This window comes from Meleagris gallopavo, chromosome 2 (assembly GCF_000146605.3).
Source record: "Meleagris gallopavo isolate NT-WF06-2002-E0010 breed Aviagen turkey brand Nicholas breeding stock chromosome 2, Turkey_5.1, whole genome shotgun sequence".
Classification (NCBI taxonomy): Eukaryota; Metazoa; Chordata; class Aves; order Galliformes; family Phasianidae; genus Meleagris; species Meleagris gallopavo.
Window position 1 is genome coordinate 56,381,891 of NC_015012.2, and position 18,100 is coordinate 56,399,990.

At 37.9% G+C, this 18,100-nt stretch overlaps 1 protein-coding gene across 9 annotated transcripts in view; it reads left to right on the plus strand.

Moving 5' to 3' along the window:
* Positions 1-308: 308 nt before the first annotated feature.
* LOC100546546 (ethylmalonyl-CoA decarboxylase) overlaps positions 309-18,100 on the plus strand; it is a 30,076-nt gene continuing 12,284 nt past the window's right edge. For 3 of the 9 annotated variants that reach the window (XM_019612979.2, XM_010707343.3, XM_010707344.3), the window contains exons 1-5: positions 311-532; positions 1,505-1,642; positions 8,451-8,672; positions 13,505-13,647; positions 16,925-16,977. In XM_019612979.2, the coding sequence (XP_019468524.1) occupies positions 8,453-8,672; positions 13,505-13,647; positions 16,925-16,977 (416 nt within the window). In that variant the 5' untranslated portion in view covers positions 311-532; positions 1,505-1,642; positions 8,451-8,452. Of the gene's footprint in view, positions 533-1,504; positions 1,658-8,450; positions 8,673-13,504; positions 13,648-16,924; positions 16,978-18,100 lie in introns of all 9 variants that reach the window. The other 6 variants (XM_010707338.3, XM_010707342.3, XM_010707339.3 and 3 more) reach the window with 5 other exon arrangements.

Sequence of the window (18,100 nt, forward strand, 5' to 3'; positions counted from 1 at the left end):
GGAAGGAGCCTGGGTGCGCTCCTCGTTAGTGGGCCGGTCCGCGCGGCAGGAGGCATCTGCCTGATCTATGTTGGTCGGGGGTTGGGGATCCCGCCGCTTGCTCAGCTTCTCTGGAGATCTCTAGTGTTATTCTGCAAGGAGCTGCTGCCCCTCCGGCTCTGCTTGGCATGGAGGTGGGGTGCAGGCCTTCTTTCCCTTCCTTTGCTGTTGGTTTTATGGAAGAAAAACATATCTGCACCAAAAATGCTTGCTTTGATCAGCTGAAGTGCTGCAGTGGTTTGCAGCTAGAATTAATTCACCTTCATGCTTTTTATGGTTTAGGGTTTGGTGACTGAAAACCTGCTTGTGGTAGTTTCTGTGCCTGTGGAGCACTGCATCTGTTCATCTAGTGGTGTCCAAAGCTCACCAGTGGACTTTGAGCTTTGTGTGAACTTGAAACCTGGGTTCTGACAGTACTACATGGGGTCCTATGCTAACAGAGGCAAATAGAACCTCTTCACATCAAGACATCAGAAATATAGCATCAGAGAAGGTGAGGGGTTCTTGCTCTCACTCTCTACTATGAAATTCAGTCCGTGTACTTACCCTGTGAACAAACCCAAGTGCTATCATGTAGTAGCATGTACTTTATTGAAGGGCTTCTTTTATGAGCTGTTTCCTATCCTTGAAGGCCATTATTTTTCACTGAACCTCAGATAAGTGTGATTGATTTACTAAATCTTAAAAGTAATTGAAACCTGATTAAAAGAGAGCATAATTGCTTAGGAACAGAGAGACAATTCAAGTCTAAACCTTAGCCTGCAGGGATCATTAAAAATACAATGCTAAGCAGAGAACAGATAACTTGAAAATCACATAACTTGTCATCCCCAAAATTGAGCAGTTCAGTAACAAGGGAAAAACAAGGGGAAAAAGAGGCAGAAGGAAAAAATAATAAGAGATTGTGTAAAAGAAAACAGGTATAAAGGATAAGCCAGACTAAAACTGAAACCATAGACAATTTAACTTGCGATGTTAAAAGGCTTTTTCCAAAATGTATTTTGTGTACATGATTTGAAGCAACTTCAGTTAGTTTGGCCATCTCACTTGTTCTCTCAGCTTCTGGAAATATAAACATTGTTTTTATGGCTAACATGGGAAAATTGGGAGACCTAAATCAATTGTTCTTTTCTCAGTGGTACTATAATGGCTAAAAAAGCCTATCTTTTATAGGCTATTTCTAAACTCCATTCTTATAGGAATTATAAAGCTCTTTAAGGATCTTCACACAGAAGTGAAGGGATTTTTGAACCTGCCTTGTCTAGCATATAGGTACCAAATACAATATGCTAGAAGTCTGAACAGTATTCAGCAAGTTTAAGAGCTAGAATGCCTTGAGAAGGGTATGAGCCTTAGGTAGCTGCTTTTGGCTTTAGTAGGAGTTCCCACTTTGTCTAGAAATGCCATAATGAGGTGCTTTTCACTTAGGGCTGTAGAATATTCCAAGATTTTTTTCTGTTTGTAGGTTATGTTTTATTGGTAAGTTTTGTGCTGCTGCTCCCATAGCCTGCTCAGGATCTGCTTGCTGCTTTCTTCCAGCAGAATTAAGCCAATCGGAGAGGTTATTGCCCTCAGCTTGCCTCAGCTGATGGTTACTGGAATGGTAAGAACCTGTCAGGTAAGGTGTTCAAGTAAACCTGACCACACATTGCAGAAGGAAAGGAGCATGGTGTATGTGCAGATGAGATAGACAGGGACTCAGTAACCTTCAGGTGAGGGGTTGTGACGACAGTTGGAACAGTGGCCTGTTCAGCCAGTGCTGGGCTGATACATCCCACCTTCACCTCTCTTGCATCTAAAGCCAGGGTTCTCTGACTTCTCTTCACTACCAGGCCCATGCCCTTGTTTTGATTTTCATCTATGCTGGCGCCCTCTTGAATCTTGCAGTTTCTGAATTCCAACATTGGGTGTTTCCCCTCTTTTTTTTTTTTTCTCCCCTAACACTCACCAACCACTATCCCTGATTTCAGACAGCTGGTGTTTACAATTATCACTCTTTTTGTACAAGTGAACTACTGTCTCGCTTTGGTTATATTTTTCCTTTGCTCTTGCTCTTTTGCCTGCTTTCATGCTGTAGAGGCCATTGTGCTGGTCCTCAGCACTGGGTCACCACTTGTTTTCATTTATTAGCCAGTCACTGTGGGGAGCTGGTGAAGCATCCAGCAGTCTCACACTCACTGCACCCTGGTACAGGTGGATACCTTCCACACTGTCTGGTGACGCACGTGCATGTTGAGCCATGAGTCATCTCACAATCATCTTCAGTTTACTTCTATTCCTTTCTCTATGCCCCTTCTTTACAGTTCTGTGCTTGTCACTGAAATTACAGCTATTGGAGGTCTTTGTCAAGGTCTGTGTTTCTTGAACTGTCAGCTGCCTTTTAAGTGATTGGCAGTGTCACATAAGTGCCTTTATAATGCTCTTTTGTTATACTGTTTAAATATTTTCTTTCTCTTTTGATTTCTTTTGTGGATTTTGTACGCTATATCCCTTTCTTTTCTGCTATACTTTATCTCAGGATACCTTTATCCAAGACAAAAAATTCAACTGATGTCCTTTTGCAGATGACACATGGGTCTGCATCTGCATTTCATACCTGTCATCTCCTGCCCCCAAGAATAAGCATTTTTATTTCTCTGGTCTCCCACGGGTACCCGGTAAACTCTGCATGGTGAAAACACATCTCTGCATACTTTCTTTTTTCCTTATTTGTGTCAATAATTCAGGCACTATTTTTGAGTGTTTAGGAGTTTCCACTGCTTGCGTATTTTAATTTGCCTATTATTTTTGTATAGCTGCTCTATGATACATGCAGCTCAAGTTCTCATGTGGGCTCCCAACATCTAGTTCTCTGGTTTGTCTTAGTTCACAGGATTGTAGGGGTTGGAAGAGACCTCCAGAAATCATCTGATCCAACTCTTTTAAAGCAGGTTCTCTACAGCAAGTTACATAGGAAACCATCCAGGTGATTTTGAATATCAGCAAAGAATGACACTGCACAGCCTCTCTGTCACTGTATGGCAGCACAGTCTTCTGGTGTATCAGCTACTCCTTCCAGTTTTGTATCCTCAGCAAAGCTGATGAGGTTGCATTCTATCTCTTAATCCAGGTCACTGATGAAGTTGTTATGCCCATCTAAGCGTTTGTTAGGTATATCCCCTACCCTCTGCTCTGGCCAGCCAAATTCATGCTCTGGAAATTGCAGCTGGCAGTGCTGACTGAGGTTGCTATTTGAGGTAGTGTGTTTTTGGAGAAAAACTGGCTATTGGAAGAGAATAATGGCATTTTCTAGGACAAAAATACTTGCTTGAATCTTGAGGTTTATTATTTCCTCAGTGAATCTGATCAATTAGGGAATGTTATGGTTTACTTATGGTAATATTTTATTTTTTATTAACATCATGAGAGCTGAATTTTAACTAAGCAGTTACCAGAGGCTTTCAAAAGGCCTCTGAGATACAGATTTGTATATATATTTATATAAAATATATATTTACATATATATATATAAAATAAATATCTGCACAAAAAATAGAAAATGCATGTCTGTGTATGTTATGTGTGTATTGCTCCTGTACATTGTGTATCATCGCTACAGTGCTGAGTTGTTGACTTTCAGCATGTGTTTGTATTAATCTATGATCTTCCAGTCTTGCATTAAAAATCATTTAAGTACTATCAGGGATTTAAACTGTTGCATTATGTGACAGATAAAACAACTGGTTACTGATGTAGCTGCAGGTTGTGGATGGTATAACTCTTGATATCGACCCTGGTGGCTTGTCTGTCCATTGTTACTGTTGATATGTTAAAGCTCTAGGAGTTTTTACAAACATAAAATCAGTAATTGTCCGTAGTATACTGTATTGTCAGAAAGTTGATTGTTATGAAATCATGCCTAAATTGTGTGTGTTGCAGATGTTAATGGATTTAGCATGCCTGACTTTCTAAAATTAGACAAAGACTTCATTTCTGTAAATGTATCTAAATAGATAATTGTATTAAACTGAAAACTTCAGTCTAATAAATGCATCTGGTCTTGTCCCGTGGCATTGTGCTGGTTAATACAATTTGGCCTCGCACTCCTTCATTTGCACTACAAAAAGTCCATTTGAGTCACGTTGTGGATTGCGAGCATTTCCTACTTAGTGAAATTTTGAATGTTGTTTATCAGAGATCAGCAGAAATTCCTTTAATTTGAGAGCATTGAAGCATAAATATCACGCTTTTCCTGAGTGATTAGTTTTCTCGGACTGAGCAGTTAAAATAATCCTGTATTTATTAGAAAAGTAGTGGGTACTGCCCAGTGCTGTAAGAGATGGATTTAAAAAGAGTAATTCAGTGATAATACCTTGCATGAGTCATTAATCATGAGTCATGATCAGCATGCAGTGATGTTTAATTTGTTTTTTAATCCAGCACTTGCTGATGCTCTTTATTACCATAGTGATAATATTAAAGAGCTGTTAATGCATGTAACCACACAGTTAAAAATGACAGACTTGTTATTTTTTTGGTGGAATAAAATTTCCATATCTTAAGTCTGCTTTGCTTTGTACCTTCTTTGACATGTAAAGTCTAGGTAGTATAAAAGCGATCAAACAATTGTGAATTGCCAGGGTCTTAGGTTAAGTACAGACTTTTTTCACCTTTTCCATTTTTTTTTTCTATTTTTGTTGTTTTAAGCCAGTCATTGTGGTTTCCCAAATAATTAATTCTAGTCTTTCCTCTTTGGAGAGATGGGGAAGATTTGTATTCATTAAAATTGGAAACTAATTGCTTTGTGTTGAGTCAAGCATAGTACAAACTACAGTTTGCAAGAGGAGCCTGCGCCCATCCCTGTTCTTAGTGTTTGTTCTCTCTGGTGCAAAAGCTAGTAGCTGGGTGGGAGTTTTATTGTATGAATGCATATGTTGAAGAATGAAGTTTTAGAGAAACACTTTATTTTCAGTGCTTTATGTGGATTGCCATAAATCAAAGCTGAGTGAATGAATGGAGCTTGTCACGTTATTCCCTTACGTACTTTATTTATTTATTTATTTATTTATTTATTTAATTTACTGTTCTAGCACCTTGCTAGGTAAAATGAATGAGAACATGGAAGGCCTGTTTCTCTCCTGAGAGCCTGAACGTAAAAAGAAGAATGTGGCTGAGAAATTGGCTTTGGTAACCTGTTCTCACTCTTAAATAAAAATTTTAAAGAAGCAATTTTAGAAGCTGTGAAAGTCATGGCTGAGGTGTTGGAGATATTAGAATGTGCGTAGACATAGAGCAGGAGGTTGATGTTACTTATGGAATAATTCATCTTGTATTCAATCAGCTTTTATTACATTTTAATTAGCTTTATATACATTTTTATTAGCTTATACATGAGTATGCAAAAGTTGATTATGACAAATTAAAACCTTGAATTTCATAAGGAACTTAGATGAGACTTCAGAATGTCTTATCAGATGTTAAGCAATGATTCCTTTACCTACTCCCATGTATATGATGTTATAATATATGGCTTTGTATAGGCCTTACCAGCATGTTTGTGAGATAGCAATGTGGCAGAATCAGTATGAATCTGTTGGCATAGGTGGCTCTCTTTGAAAGTTCCCCATATGACATATGTTGTTTTGCATTCTGTTACGTGGCTGCTGTGCAGACTCTGCTCTGTTGAAGTGGGGATTATATTTGCCCCAACAGAAGTATTTTTCCACTTTAGTATCCAATGATACAAGCTAGTTATGCACCTAAATGGTTTGTTTTCTTCTTTCATTGTAAAATACAAAATTAAATGTGTGTATTTAGCATGTATTTGCTCTTACATATATATAGTAATGTTCTCAACAATTTTAGTCTATTATTAGCTGTGAGATGACCTGGGCACAGCATAAAGTATATCTTTCACCAAATTTCATCTCTGTTTTTGCTTTTGTTCACCTTAAAATTCACAGGGCTACTTGCCAGTTCTGGAAGAATCTTGTTTCTGCCAAATATGATTGTCAGAGGAGATCTTTTCCCAGTTCTCCAGAAATTGAACATTCACCGTGTTTCGTGCACAGGTGTATGAATTAAAAAGGGACCAGAGATAAAGATAGGGCTAGTCTAGCAATACAGCAAGCCTTTTTATGTGTCCTATTCTTTTACTTCCCACTCTGAGTGGCTTCTAAGACCACACTTTCTTTTTCAGACCAACTCTTCAATTCAGAATTTATCCAGCTTTTTTCAAATTGCCTGTAAATCACTTTTTCCATTAGAATGTTTCCCAAGTGAATAAAGTGGAGCCAAACGTCAAGAATAGTGCTTTATGACTTCCTTTTTATTTCCTGGTGTACATGTTCATGAATGGTAGATCCTGTCTGACAAACCTGATCTCATTCTGTGACAAGGTGACCTGCTTAGTGGATGAAGGTAAGGCTGTCAATATGGTCTACTTACTGGACTTCAGTAAGGCCTTTGACACTGTCCCCCATAACATTCTAGTAGAGAAGCTGGCTGCCCATGTTTTGGATGGGCGTACACTCCTCTGGGTGAAACACTGACTGGATGGCAGGGCCTAAAGAGTTGTGGTCAATGGAGTTAAATTCCAATTGAAAGCTGGTCACAAGTGGTGTCCCCCAGGGCTCGGTGCTGGGACTGCTTCTATTTAGCGTCTTTATTAATGATGTTGATGAGGGGATTGAGTGCACCCTCAGTAAGTTTGCGGATAGCACCAACTTGGGAGGGAGTGTTGATCTGACGGAGAGCAGAAGGGCACTGCAGAGAGACTGGATCAAGGTAAACTATGAGTTTCAATAGGGCCAAGTGTTGGATTCTGCATTTTGGTCACAACAACCCCAGGCAACCCTACAGGCTTGGGGAGGAGTGGCTGGAAAGCTGTCTATCGGAAAGGTACCTTCGTGTACTGATGGACAGTTGGCTGAATATGATCCAGCAGTTTGCCCAGGTGGCCAAGAAGGCCAATGGCATCCTGGCTTGTTCAGGAATGGTGTGGTGAGCAGGACCAGGGAAGCAATTCTGCCCCTGTCATTGGTGAGCCTCACCTTGAGTACTGTGTTCGGTTTTGAGCATCTCAGTACAGAAAGGACATTGAGGTGCTGGAGCAGAGCCAGAGAAGGGCAACAAGGCGTGTGAAGGGCTTGGAGCATGTGCCCTATGAGAAGAGACTGAAGGAACTGGGGCTGTTTAGCCTGGAGAAAAGGAGGCTGATGGGAAACCTTATTGCTCTCTTCCAATACCTGAAAGGTGCTTACAGCGAGAGTAGGGTTGGTCTCCTCTCACTGGTGACAGGATGAGGGGACCAGGGGAGGTTTAGGTTGGATATCAGGAATAACTTTACAGAAAGGATTGTTAAGCACTGGAATAGGCTCCCCAGGGAGGTGGTTGAGTCACCATGCCTGAATGTGTTTAAAAACCATTTGAATGTGGTGCTCAGGGACATGATTTAGCAGTGGATTGTTAGAGTTAAGGTAGTTGCTGGTTAGCTTGCTGTTGGGCTTGATGATCTATAAGGTCTTTTCCAACCTGAGCTATTCTATGATTCTATGTGGTTTCTTACTAGAGTGGAGATAATGGAGGAATTTGCCATGGGTGTGCTGGTACATACAAACAGACTTCCAACGTTATGTAGCTGCGTAGGAAGCAAGGGCTATGCTCAGTTCATAATGCTGTTGTACGATTCCTCCTTTGGGATACTCCTTTGATTCTGGTGCTCAGTGTTGAAGTGAGATCAATTCAAAGAGGAACAAGCTACTAAAATGACTGTGGAAAAACTTAAGGCTACCAGGGCCTCAGCAGTATTACAAGTTGGGTGGAACATGACAAATGTATTAATGGAATTCAGCTTCAGGGAACTGAATTCAAGGAAAAGTTTTCAGTTTTTAATTTTTGTGATCCACAAGTAATTAACCTGGGAAAGTATTGCTGTAATAGTTGCTTGTAGACAAACTGGAGATGCACCTCCTGAAAACTAGAGGATTTGGTAGGATTTCTCCTCCAATGCAGATGTGGTTTTTTCATTTTGTTTTAGTTAGCTGGTTTGTTTTGGCAAGGGAAGGAGCTGAAACATTGCTGTAGAGTAAGCTGGTCTAATGGAATATACAAGTATTTCACTGCATTTCTTGAGCCTCTTCCAGGTTCTGCGTTGAAACGTGTTTTGAATAATTTTTACAAGATTTTAAAAGATGCTAATTTCTGTCTTAACTGCTGAAATCACTGCATAAATTCAACTGTTAACTTTGTGGGAGTAGATTCCAGTTAAGAATTTTATGAGTACTGTCTTTCAGTAAATTTTTGTAGACCTCTGTGGTGGCATCACTTTGATATTAGGTTCTGCTGTGCTGCTTCTCCTTCTGTAGAGATCTGAATTGGATCTCAAAGGAAGATTATCATTATTATTATTACTTTTTACTGTTTCTTTCCAGAAATGGCAGTTTTCCTATGGAAAAACTTATTTCAGACTACAAAGGGAAGGATACTACAGCAGAGAAGGGCATCACTGTATAATGGTGCCCATGACTATGACGAAGAATTGATAAAGAAGAAACTTCAGCAGTTTGCTGGTGGATCCGTCAACCTTTCCAAAGAACATAGTGGCATTGGAATACTTACCTTGAACAACTCCCGGCTAATGAATGCCTTCACAGGTATTAATCAATTGGTGAGGATGCTAGTGGTTGCTTTCTTTTCCCCTTCCCTTTGCATAAACAAGGTGAAAAGCTGTGTCTTACCATTCTTTAGGAAAAAGAAGAAATGTTTTATTTTTATTTATTTATTTATTTATTATTTAACCAGAGGTATGGTAAATGTCCACGGTTCTGTGTGGTAGCTTTGCCCTGTACATCATAAATATAAGAAGTTCCCAATGACACAAGGAATGTCTTAGAGAACCTACTTCTCTTTTTTTCAATAGAGATGATTTTGCTGCTGTGCTGTTTCTTATTTCTCTTTCCATTTTGCCTCTACTGCTTTAGAAACATAAGGTATTTTTACAGAGAAGGGAAGATATGATGTAGATGTATTTGTAGATGATGTAGAAAGGACAAGATTGTATTGTTATTTTTTACCTAAAATTTTATCTCTCACTTAGGCTTCTACAGTCTGTGGCAATTTACCTAGATATCTCTGCAGTTACGCTTTTGTTTCTTCTCAAAAGCTCTCCTATAAAATCATTGTCTAACTTGAGAAAATGCAGGTAAAAGAACTAGCATGGAGATCGTCCCTCTGAATAAGTCCCTGTCAGAATGCATGTTATTATACAATCACAATTACGCTGTTTGCTCTCTTTCTACAGTTTTTTTTCTTATTTTTGACTTAAAATAGATCTGTGCAAGGTACAAACTGTGGGCTGTGTGTTCATAGCTTTCTTGTTGTGGTAGTTGAAAGGGGCATGAGAAATAAGCAGCAATAGAAAGAGAAAAGACAGAAAAATCACAGTCTGCTGTGTAGATCAGGTGTGATATAAGCCATGTTGCTTAGACTAAACTTAACTTAAAACTGTTCTTTGTTCTCTGCTTGTTTGACATGAGAGTCTCAGAAGTGATATGTGGAAGTGTTAAGCAGTCACAGCTGCTATTTAGGCCACTGGTAGCTATGTTTTGACTATACTGAGTGCTATATAATGTTAATATTCTAAAATCACATCACACATCTCAAATCAGACAGTCAAAAGTAGCTGGTATTTTGTGTCTCAGTTAGTGTTCTGTAATGTAATCTCTCCTCATATGCTTGCTATGAAAATAAATTATTAGTATACACCAATAGCTTATATGTTCTAGTGGCTAGCAAGAAGCTATAAAAACCCAGGAGGAAATAAATAGTTGTGTTTTTGTAGTGAACCCAGATTGAAAATGAGCCTGGGACCAGGCCGTACTGTTTTTATCATAGTATGTAAAACCTTGTAGAGAGCAGTACTTCATCTTGCTACATAATAGCCACAGAAATTTGCTCTGGGAGATCTTATTCTGGCAGTTTAGGAGATTACTGTTTCTTTTGACTGTGCATCTTTGCCAGAGATTTTTGCTGTTACAGCTGAGAGTGCAGAAGCAAAGTCATGCTGGCCCCTTGGACACTGCAAATGATGATATGGCCTACTAATGTACACTGCTCTTCATTTCATTTTAATGTTACTGTCTGTAAGCTGTAGATACTGAAGAATTAGAAAGCAATTTATCATTTTCAGTTTGCTGTATACTGAGTAATACTCTTGTATTACAAGACATATGAAAAGGAATAGGATGAGCAAACCTTAAATTGCCCCAACAAGACCCAGCTGTCTTCATTTGCCAGAGCCTGTAAAATACAGTACCTAAGTGAAATACTGTTGATGCTGTGTCTCAGAGCTTCTTGAAAATGGCAGATGTGAATTCATGATACATGTATGCTTCCTTTAGAAAGATGCAAAGCATAATTAAACTGTTGAGAGAAATCCTATTTGCCAGGCATTTATTTTACACAGCAGCTTTTTATCTCAAAGGAGAACTATGTTTATTCTAAGCTTGAGCAACACATTGAACTGAAAATAGAACAAAATTATTGGCAAATTGCTAATGGGCAGTGCGGAGGTTGTTACACCTTTTTTCTCTTCTTAATTGGAATCTGATAGCTACCTGTTTGAAATGGTTTCTTTGGAAACAAGTGTTAATAATGTCAGTTCAAGCCTAGTGGAACCAATTTCAGGAGCCCAACTTCTTTCTGAACTGATGTTGAACTTTATTTAAGATATAAGGAAGGTAGTCTAGTCGTGAATTAGATAATAATGGTGATGAAGTCAATTCTAGAAAATAAATTCAAAGTATTAGATTATAATTAAAATGTAAACAAGTGATTTATTCCAAGTAGATTTAGTGTTGTGAAGAGGATGAACTTGCTAGTATCACATAATGAAGGACTAAGACTGGCAGAATGAGTATTTTCTTTGGTATTGTGTCCTAACACATTGAGTCAAATAAACTTGGCAGTGTCTGTTGGTGAAGTAATAGAAATAATGGTAGTTGTCAGTGTACACAGCAATGGAAGAGGTCATCTCTCTGGAGGGGAAGCAGTTGCTGACCTTCTCCTCTAGTCTCCCCTGCTATTGCACGCAACTACCTGATACAGTTCTTTTTTGTATATTCATTTTTTCAGTGTTAACTGAAAAAACTAGATGTTTAACTCATAATACTCTGTGGAAAGACTCAGTAGCTTACTGCTCTGATTATTAAGAGTACCACAAACAACGATTGTGCTATATCTTGATTTTGGCAAAGATTTGATGTCAGTCAAAATAACTTTATTATAAGAAAGCTTGAGTTACATGCAAAAAGATAAATCCAGGGGATTGATACACACCTATTTAAAGAATATTTAATGTCCACTTAATTCTTGACTTCCTCAGGAACATTTTTAAAAAGTAGCAAGACTAAGGTGGATGTCTCTTACAGAGTATTCTTGACAGGTGCTAACATGCTTCCCTTATAAGGAGCTGCAAGGAAAACAAGCAAGAAGAAAGAATCTTCCACATCAGGATGGATGCTATCAGGCCATTTTAGGACAAGAAAAGATCAGTACATGCAGACATTGGGTCAAGAGTTGTAGAAGAAAGATTACTTGAGATATTAATCTTAGGCATGCTTATATCTGAAAAAGATAGTCCTGTCCACTTACATCTTTGTCTAAGAAGAGTGGTGCTCAGAGTATCATCAGCCTGTATATATGTAGTCTGTTTTTTGAAATTAATTTCTGTAAATATTTTTGCCTTAAGAGTGCATGAGAGTTATACACGTTCAAAGAGAAAGATCTTGTAGTTAACATTCTGTAAATTCCGTTGCTATGGAGGATAAGAAATGGGGTTATGGTTTTAAACTAAAAGAGGGTGATTTAGATTTAACATTAGGAAGAAGTTTTCTAATAAGAGAGTGGTGAGGCTCTGGAACAGATTGGCCTGAGAAGCTGTGGTGCCCCATCACTGGAGGTGTTCAAGGCCAGGCTGGATGGGGTCCTGGGCAGCCTGGTCTGATGGGTGGCAGCCCTGCCCATGGCAGGGGGCTTTAAGGTCCCTTCCAACCTGAATGATTCTATGCTTCTGTGATTCTAAGATGCTGCTGTCTGGGACTAGCTCTAGAAATGTGAGTATAGAAATCTGTGTCAGGAAGGATTGTGGCCTGTAGAAAACCCTTTTGGGTTCTAGACAGGAGAGCTGGTGAGGGAGTAATAATGTAATTAGCTGTGTGATAGAGATTGGGAAAGTTGTCCTCACTAGTTGGTCAGTCAGCAACAACTGAACAGGTTTTAATCATATGTTTATGTGAAGTAGATTAAAACAGAGATGTCTAACTGGAAGAGAAAGCTTTTCTTGCTGAAGAATGAATTCTTTTGGACGTCAAATATTAATTCATACTTCAGCGTTATGCAGAAGGTAAAAGAATCACAGAGATGGAATGTTGCAGTAATTGATCAAATTATATATATAGTTGATGAAGGCTACAGGTGTGGTCAAAAGTCTTTGGAAGTAGAGCCTGCCAATGCAAGTTCAGGGAAATGCTTTGGATAGTGCATAAAAACTAAGTGTTTTCACTGAACAAACTACACCCTCAGAAGCTTGTGATGACACCTCTGAATTGTTCTTCAAGCTTCTCAGTTCTACACTTTAAATGTGAGGTTTAACAAGCTGTCTCATAGCACTGATAATTTTCCACCTTTCAGCCTTTTTCTCAGTTTATTTAGAGCAGAAATTAAGTAATCCAAAGAAATCTGTTTCATAACACTGGAGATAAGCATAGTTATAACAGTCTGTAGTATGAGAAAGTTCTTAAACTAATGTATGAGAGTATTATGCTTAAGATACAAGTAAAGAGCTGGTATTATTCAATCCCTGCATTTGATGCTTAGGGTGTAATTTCCAAAGAGCTTTTCTAGACAGGTACCGTAGAAGGAATAAAAGAAGTTTCAGAAATATCTTTTAAAACTGTTCTTTTAAAAGAGAAAATAAAATTTGAAACTAGAAGCAAATTACATCTTTATTATTTTTTGAATGAATGCGTGTCATTGACCTTCAACATATTTTGCTCTTCAGCCTTTTTTTTTAAATATATTTTTAAAAATATTTTCAGCTGAATATGTAGAGTGGAATGGCAGTGGTGCTAAAATGAAGAGCTGGTCCGAATAGACACAAATAAGTTCAGATGTCCTGAATTCATGCAGTTACAAACAAAAATAAATCAAGTACAATTTGTGTTTACTTCCTTGCACTTCTTTGTTTTGCTTTGATGAGTGTAATGCAAATTGCAGAATACTCTTCAGAATTCCAAGTGCATCGCTGAGTAAAAATAGTCAGTGCTTGTGTGAGTGGAGACAGGAATTTAAGATGATGCTTTCCTTTGTGTTTTTAAGCCTTTCTTGTGTTAATATTAACTTGATGTAGATATTGAAAAATGTAATGTGAAACGTAATGGTCATAATCATTTTGTTTTAAAAGTGTTGTTTTCCCCTCTTGTAACAGGTACTATGATGCTAGAACTCCAGGAGAGAGTAACTGAACTGGAAAATTGGAAGGATGGCAAAGGCCTTATCATCTGTGGTGCAGGAAACACTTTTTGTTCAGGATCTGATTTGAATGCTGTCAAAGCAATATCCAATTCCCAGGCAAGTAGTGGTAGAAAGACTTTGGAAAAAAATGTGCTTTCTAGTTTTCTGAGGTCTCTTTCAAACAGAGGTGTTACACTGTGGTTATGCTGCAGTTGTACATGCGAGTCACAGGATGGAGCTTTTCATGGTTGAAAAAATGCTGGCAGCCCTTTTAATCCACAACGTGAGTATTATGGTAATGGATTCATAACCCTGAATTTATGTATTAACATCTTTTTAGCCTTTTCTTAAAAAAAAAAAAGTACTTTTCAATTTCTCAGAACATTAGATGGATTAGATGGTAAACTGACTCAAAAAAAAATGTCCTTCAGTAGCTTCACCTTCAAAAGCAGGGAGAAGTAATCATTTCTCACATATTCTCAGGCCAAAAACAAATTTGAGTAGCATGGCTTCTATTGCAGGAACATTTCATTTTTGTCAGCAGAGTGTCTGAACCTGGATAAAAAGAGAGATGCAGTTCTTGTCCAGTTGAGCCCTAGCATTGATTATGACCAGTTAAAGGAGCTATGATTAAGTCGGGAGTTGAAGAGGTAAGGATTGGATGGCAAGTTTTCACTCATGCCACCTTATCTTGACAACTTTCACATGTGCTATTGTTTTTTTTATGGATTAATATATGGCTATTGGCATGGTTTAAATTCATTGGCAGCAAGGGAAGTGGGCCTTTCTGTAATACTCTCATATCCTGATTTGAAATTGTGGTAACTGATAGGCTGCTGCTTTTCTATGCCCATTTCCAGTTACAGGATTTGACCACACAAATTAGTCTTTATTGAATGGTTTAGTAAAAAAACTAGTTTACCTAGTATTTTTCTTTTAGTAATTGCTTCTGTTGGTGAAATTAGGCATCTTAAAAAACCCTGTCTGAAATATTTCTGGCCTGGTAACACAAATAGGATGGTCCAGCTTTCAAAAGGTACAGTAGGCTTTGTTTCATCTGTGGAACACCCTGAGAGGTGTACTTTTCCTGATGGGGGGCAGTCTGCCTTATAAATACATTTTTTGAGGAATTTTCATTTTCTGTGTTTATTAGCACTGCTCATTTTTAAAATAGAAATATTTCGGTGATTTTTTTATTATTATTATTGATCTTTTTTTAATCTCTTTTTCTTTTTTTTTTTTTTATTAGCGTTGTAGAAACAGAAAAGGAGAGAAAACCAAGGATGGGCTTTTCTTTTATCCATATCTGCAGTCTAAGCTTTCTTTCAGACTTCTACGTTTAGTAATTCTCAGTGATTCTGCTTCCATCCTCTCTTTGATGTTTAATATGCTGTCTGTATGTTTATTTAAGTTACTTGGAGCCACTGCAATGGGAGATAAGGTTCCTAATCTTTACATGAGACCTATCAGAGATAGCGGGCATAAGGAAATATGTTGGTATTAGTTCTAACTGTGTTGAAAACTTTCTCTGAGAATGTAGATCTCACACTAGGACTTAAATAAAAATGCAAGTCATCAGAAATAATCTAAGAATAGTTAAACCTGATTGCTTTATGTTTCTTTTGGAGAGTTCAAATTATTTTTTCTGAAGTGAAAGTTCCTTCACAATAGCATACTCTTAAACCATCTATTGGGATTTAAGTCTTTGTTAAATAAAACTTTATTAGAATAGGGAATAGCGTTTGCTGCTCTTTGGTCTTGCTGAACTCTGCTTTCTAACTTGCTGCAAATCAGAGAGTTTTGTTTGTTTTCAGGTTAAAAGAAGATTAAGCTTTCTATCCACACGTTGTCTCTAAGGTGTTTTGTTTTTTTTCTGTTTTGTGAGGCTGCTTCAGCCCGTAACTTTTAGCAATGGCAGGTGATGCACTTGAGTGAAGGCAATCGCAGACGTGTATACAGACTGAAAAGAGAACTCCTTGAGAGCAGCCCTGCCAAGAAGGGCTCAGGGGTCCCTGTAGATGAAAAACTTAATGTGTGTTTACATCCCAGAAGACCAGCAGTATTCTGGGCAGCATCAAAAGTGGGGCAGCCAGCAGGGCGAGGAAGGGGATTGTCCCTCTCTTCTCTGCCCTTGTGAGGCCCCATCTGGAGTACTGCATCCAGGCCTGGGGCCCCCAGCACAAGAAAGATGTGGAGCTTTTGGAGAGGATGCATAGGGAGGCCATGAGGATGGCCGGAGTGTTGGAGTACCTCTCCTATAAAGGCTGACTGAAGGAGCTGGGCTTGTTCAGTCTGGAGAAGAGGAGGCTGTGGGGAGACCTCATTGTGGCCTTCCAGTATTTAAAAGGTGATTATAAACAGGAGGGAAATGAACTTTTAATATAGGTATTTAGCAATAGGGCTAGGGGGAATGGTTTTAAACTAAAGGAAGAGAGACTTAGGTTAGATGTCAGGGGGAAGTTTTTCACAGTAACCTTATTTTATTTTAATCAGGAAGACTTTCAAATTATGTTGTCTGAGACTCAAGTTAGCTGATTTTGTTTTTTTTTCAGGGTGTTTTCTGTTTAAATAGTTTTCCATATGATACATAGTAATCAGTCTACTAGTTGATTACAGGAAGATCTTTATTTTTCCTCAGCTCAGTCATAACTACATTCATCAAGCTTATGTGTTCTGACATCAATTTTTCTTTATATACATCTCGAATTTTGGTATTAACTGAAGTGGCCATCTTGAATGCAAGAACTCAGCTGTGATGAATTGAAACTGCCTTTGTCTGCAGAGCTTCTTTTTCAGCTGCATCCTTGTGGTTATAGTATGGGAACTGTTCAAGTACATGTTTGAGAACTGATACTGTGGATAATTGTGTGAGTTTTGAACTTCATGATGAGAAATGTTAAGGCAGCTATCATGGAAGATTTTATTAACTTTGATTTGGTGTGGAAATATTGCTACTGATCTTACTGGACACAGAAGGTGGCTGCAGTGAATAACAAAAGCCACTGTTTTTAAACCAAAATACTAAATTGAAACAGTATTGAGTTCACAGTCATCCATGGTCCTATGTAGACCTTTAAATCTCTTTATGGATGTTTGCCTGGGAGAAGTGAGAAGAGGAAAAGCTGTAAAATTTCACATCGCAGAAACTTGCAATTGTTTTAATAGTGTCTTAATTCTAACTGAAATTCTAGTGAGTGAGTGAGAGTTTTGTTTGTTTTTGACTCGATCCGTACTAGGTTTTCTGTTGGTACTTAATGGGTTTGGGCTGAAATTTGAGCAAGATTAACCAAATTCAAACCCTGTTAGAGTGAATATAATGAATACTAATATCTACTCTTTTTAATTGTGACACATTATAATTACTTATCATTTTTAAATTTTCTATTCTTTGTAGGATGGGATGAATATGTGCATGTTTATGCAAAATACCTTAACCAGACTCATGAGGTAATATATTTTTTTACACTTCTTTTTAAGTAATTATAATGATTAAAATTTGTTTTGGCTAACTCCTTAATGAGATGTTTAAGCATATAATTTTGAATCCCAGAGCTTGTATTTGTGTATCTTATTCAGATAAGTATTTGTGGATTTAAATTAAACTTTGACAGTTTGCACTGTTAGCCTTGCCAGAGACTGGAACAGAAAGAAAAAAAAAAAAAAAAAAAAGAAACAAAAAAACACAACCTGTAATTTTGTATGTGGAGGGGCCGGGAGATAACTAGAGTTAAGGAAATCAAGATATTGGAAGTATCTGACTCAGTAGAAATCAGCTGTTCTTAACAAATAAGCAGGGCTAGCTTATACAGCCTACACAGGTAACATTTATCTAATGTATTTATTTAATCTTCCCACTTCATAAGAAGAACATATTCAGTTCTACCATCTGGTACTTCTGTTGTTTTTGTTTCTTTTTCTTTCCTTTAGATTAGGCTTCTTTTAAGAAATCACATTTCTATTGCATGCACGTGTGGTAGGTTCAATTTTTTTTTTTTATCTGTTCAGGGCCCTGGAAAGATAATTATTTTTGGTTTTCAAGTAATATATATGAGAAAATGTTATGAGCTAACTTTATTCTGTCTAACTGCCCTGGCGACTTATTAATACTAATACTGTATTGTAAGGAATCCTCAGGATCAGAATTAGCATCCATTGTATAAGCTGGCCTAGGTATAATAAAGATTGATGTAGCAAAGCGAAGAAGGTGTATGAAGATTAACCCTCACCTCAAGGGTTTTGACTTAGGGTATTTTGCACTGTATTCCATTTGTGGTTCAGGTGGAGCACTAAATTGCTGTCTGGCCAAATCTATCTTACAGGGGATCAATTTCCATCAGAGAGAGCTGAGGCAAACTGTGATCCTGAAGGAAGTGCCTCAAACAGATGACTGTGAATGTAGGATACTTGGACCATATCGTCTGGTTCCCCATAGACTGTAGAAATAATGAGATTTCTTTCTTCTAGTGGGCTCCCCTGTGTGATTTATTGTGTAAAGTGTACTGCAATAAGTGGACTTGGGCTGTAAGAAATTGGTGGTGGTTCTATTAAAGTAGAAATAAAACCAAATACA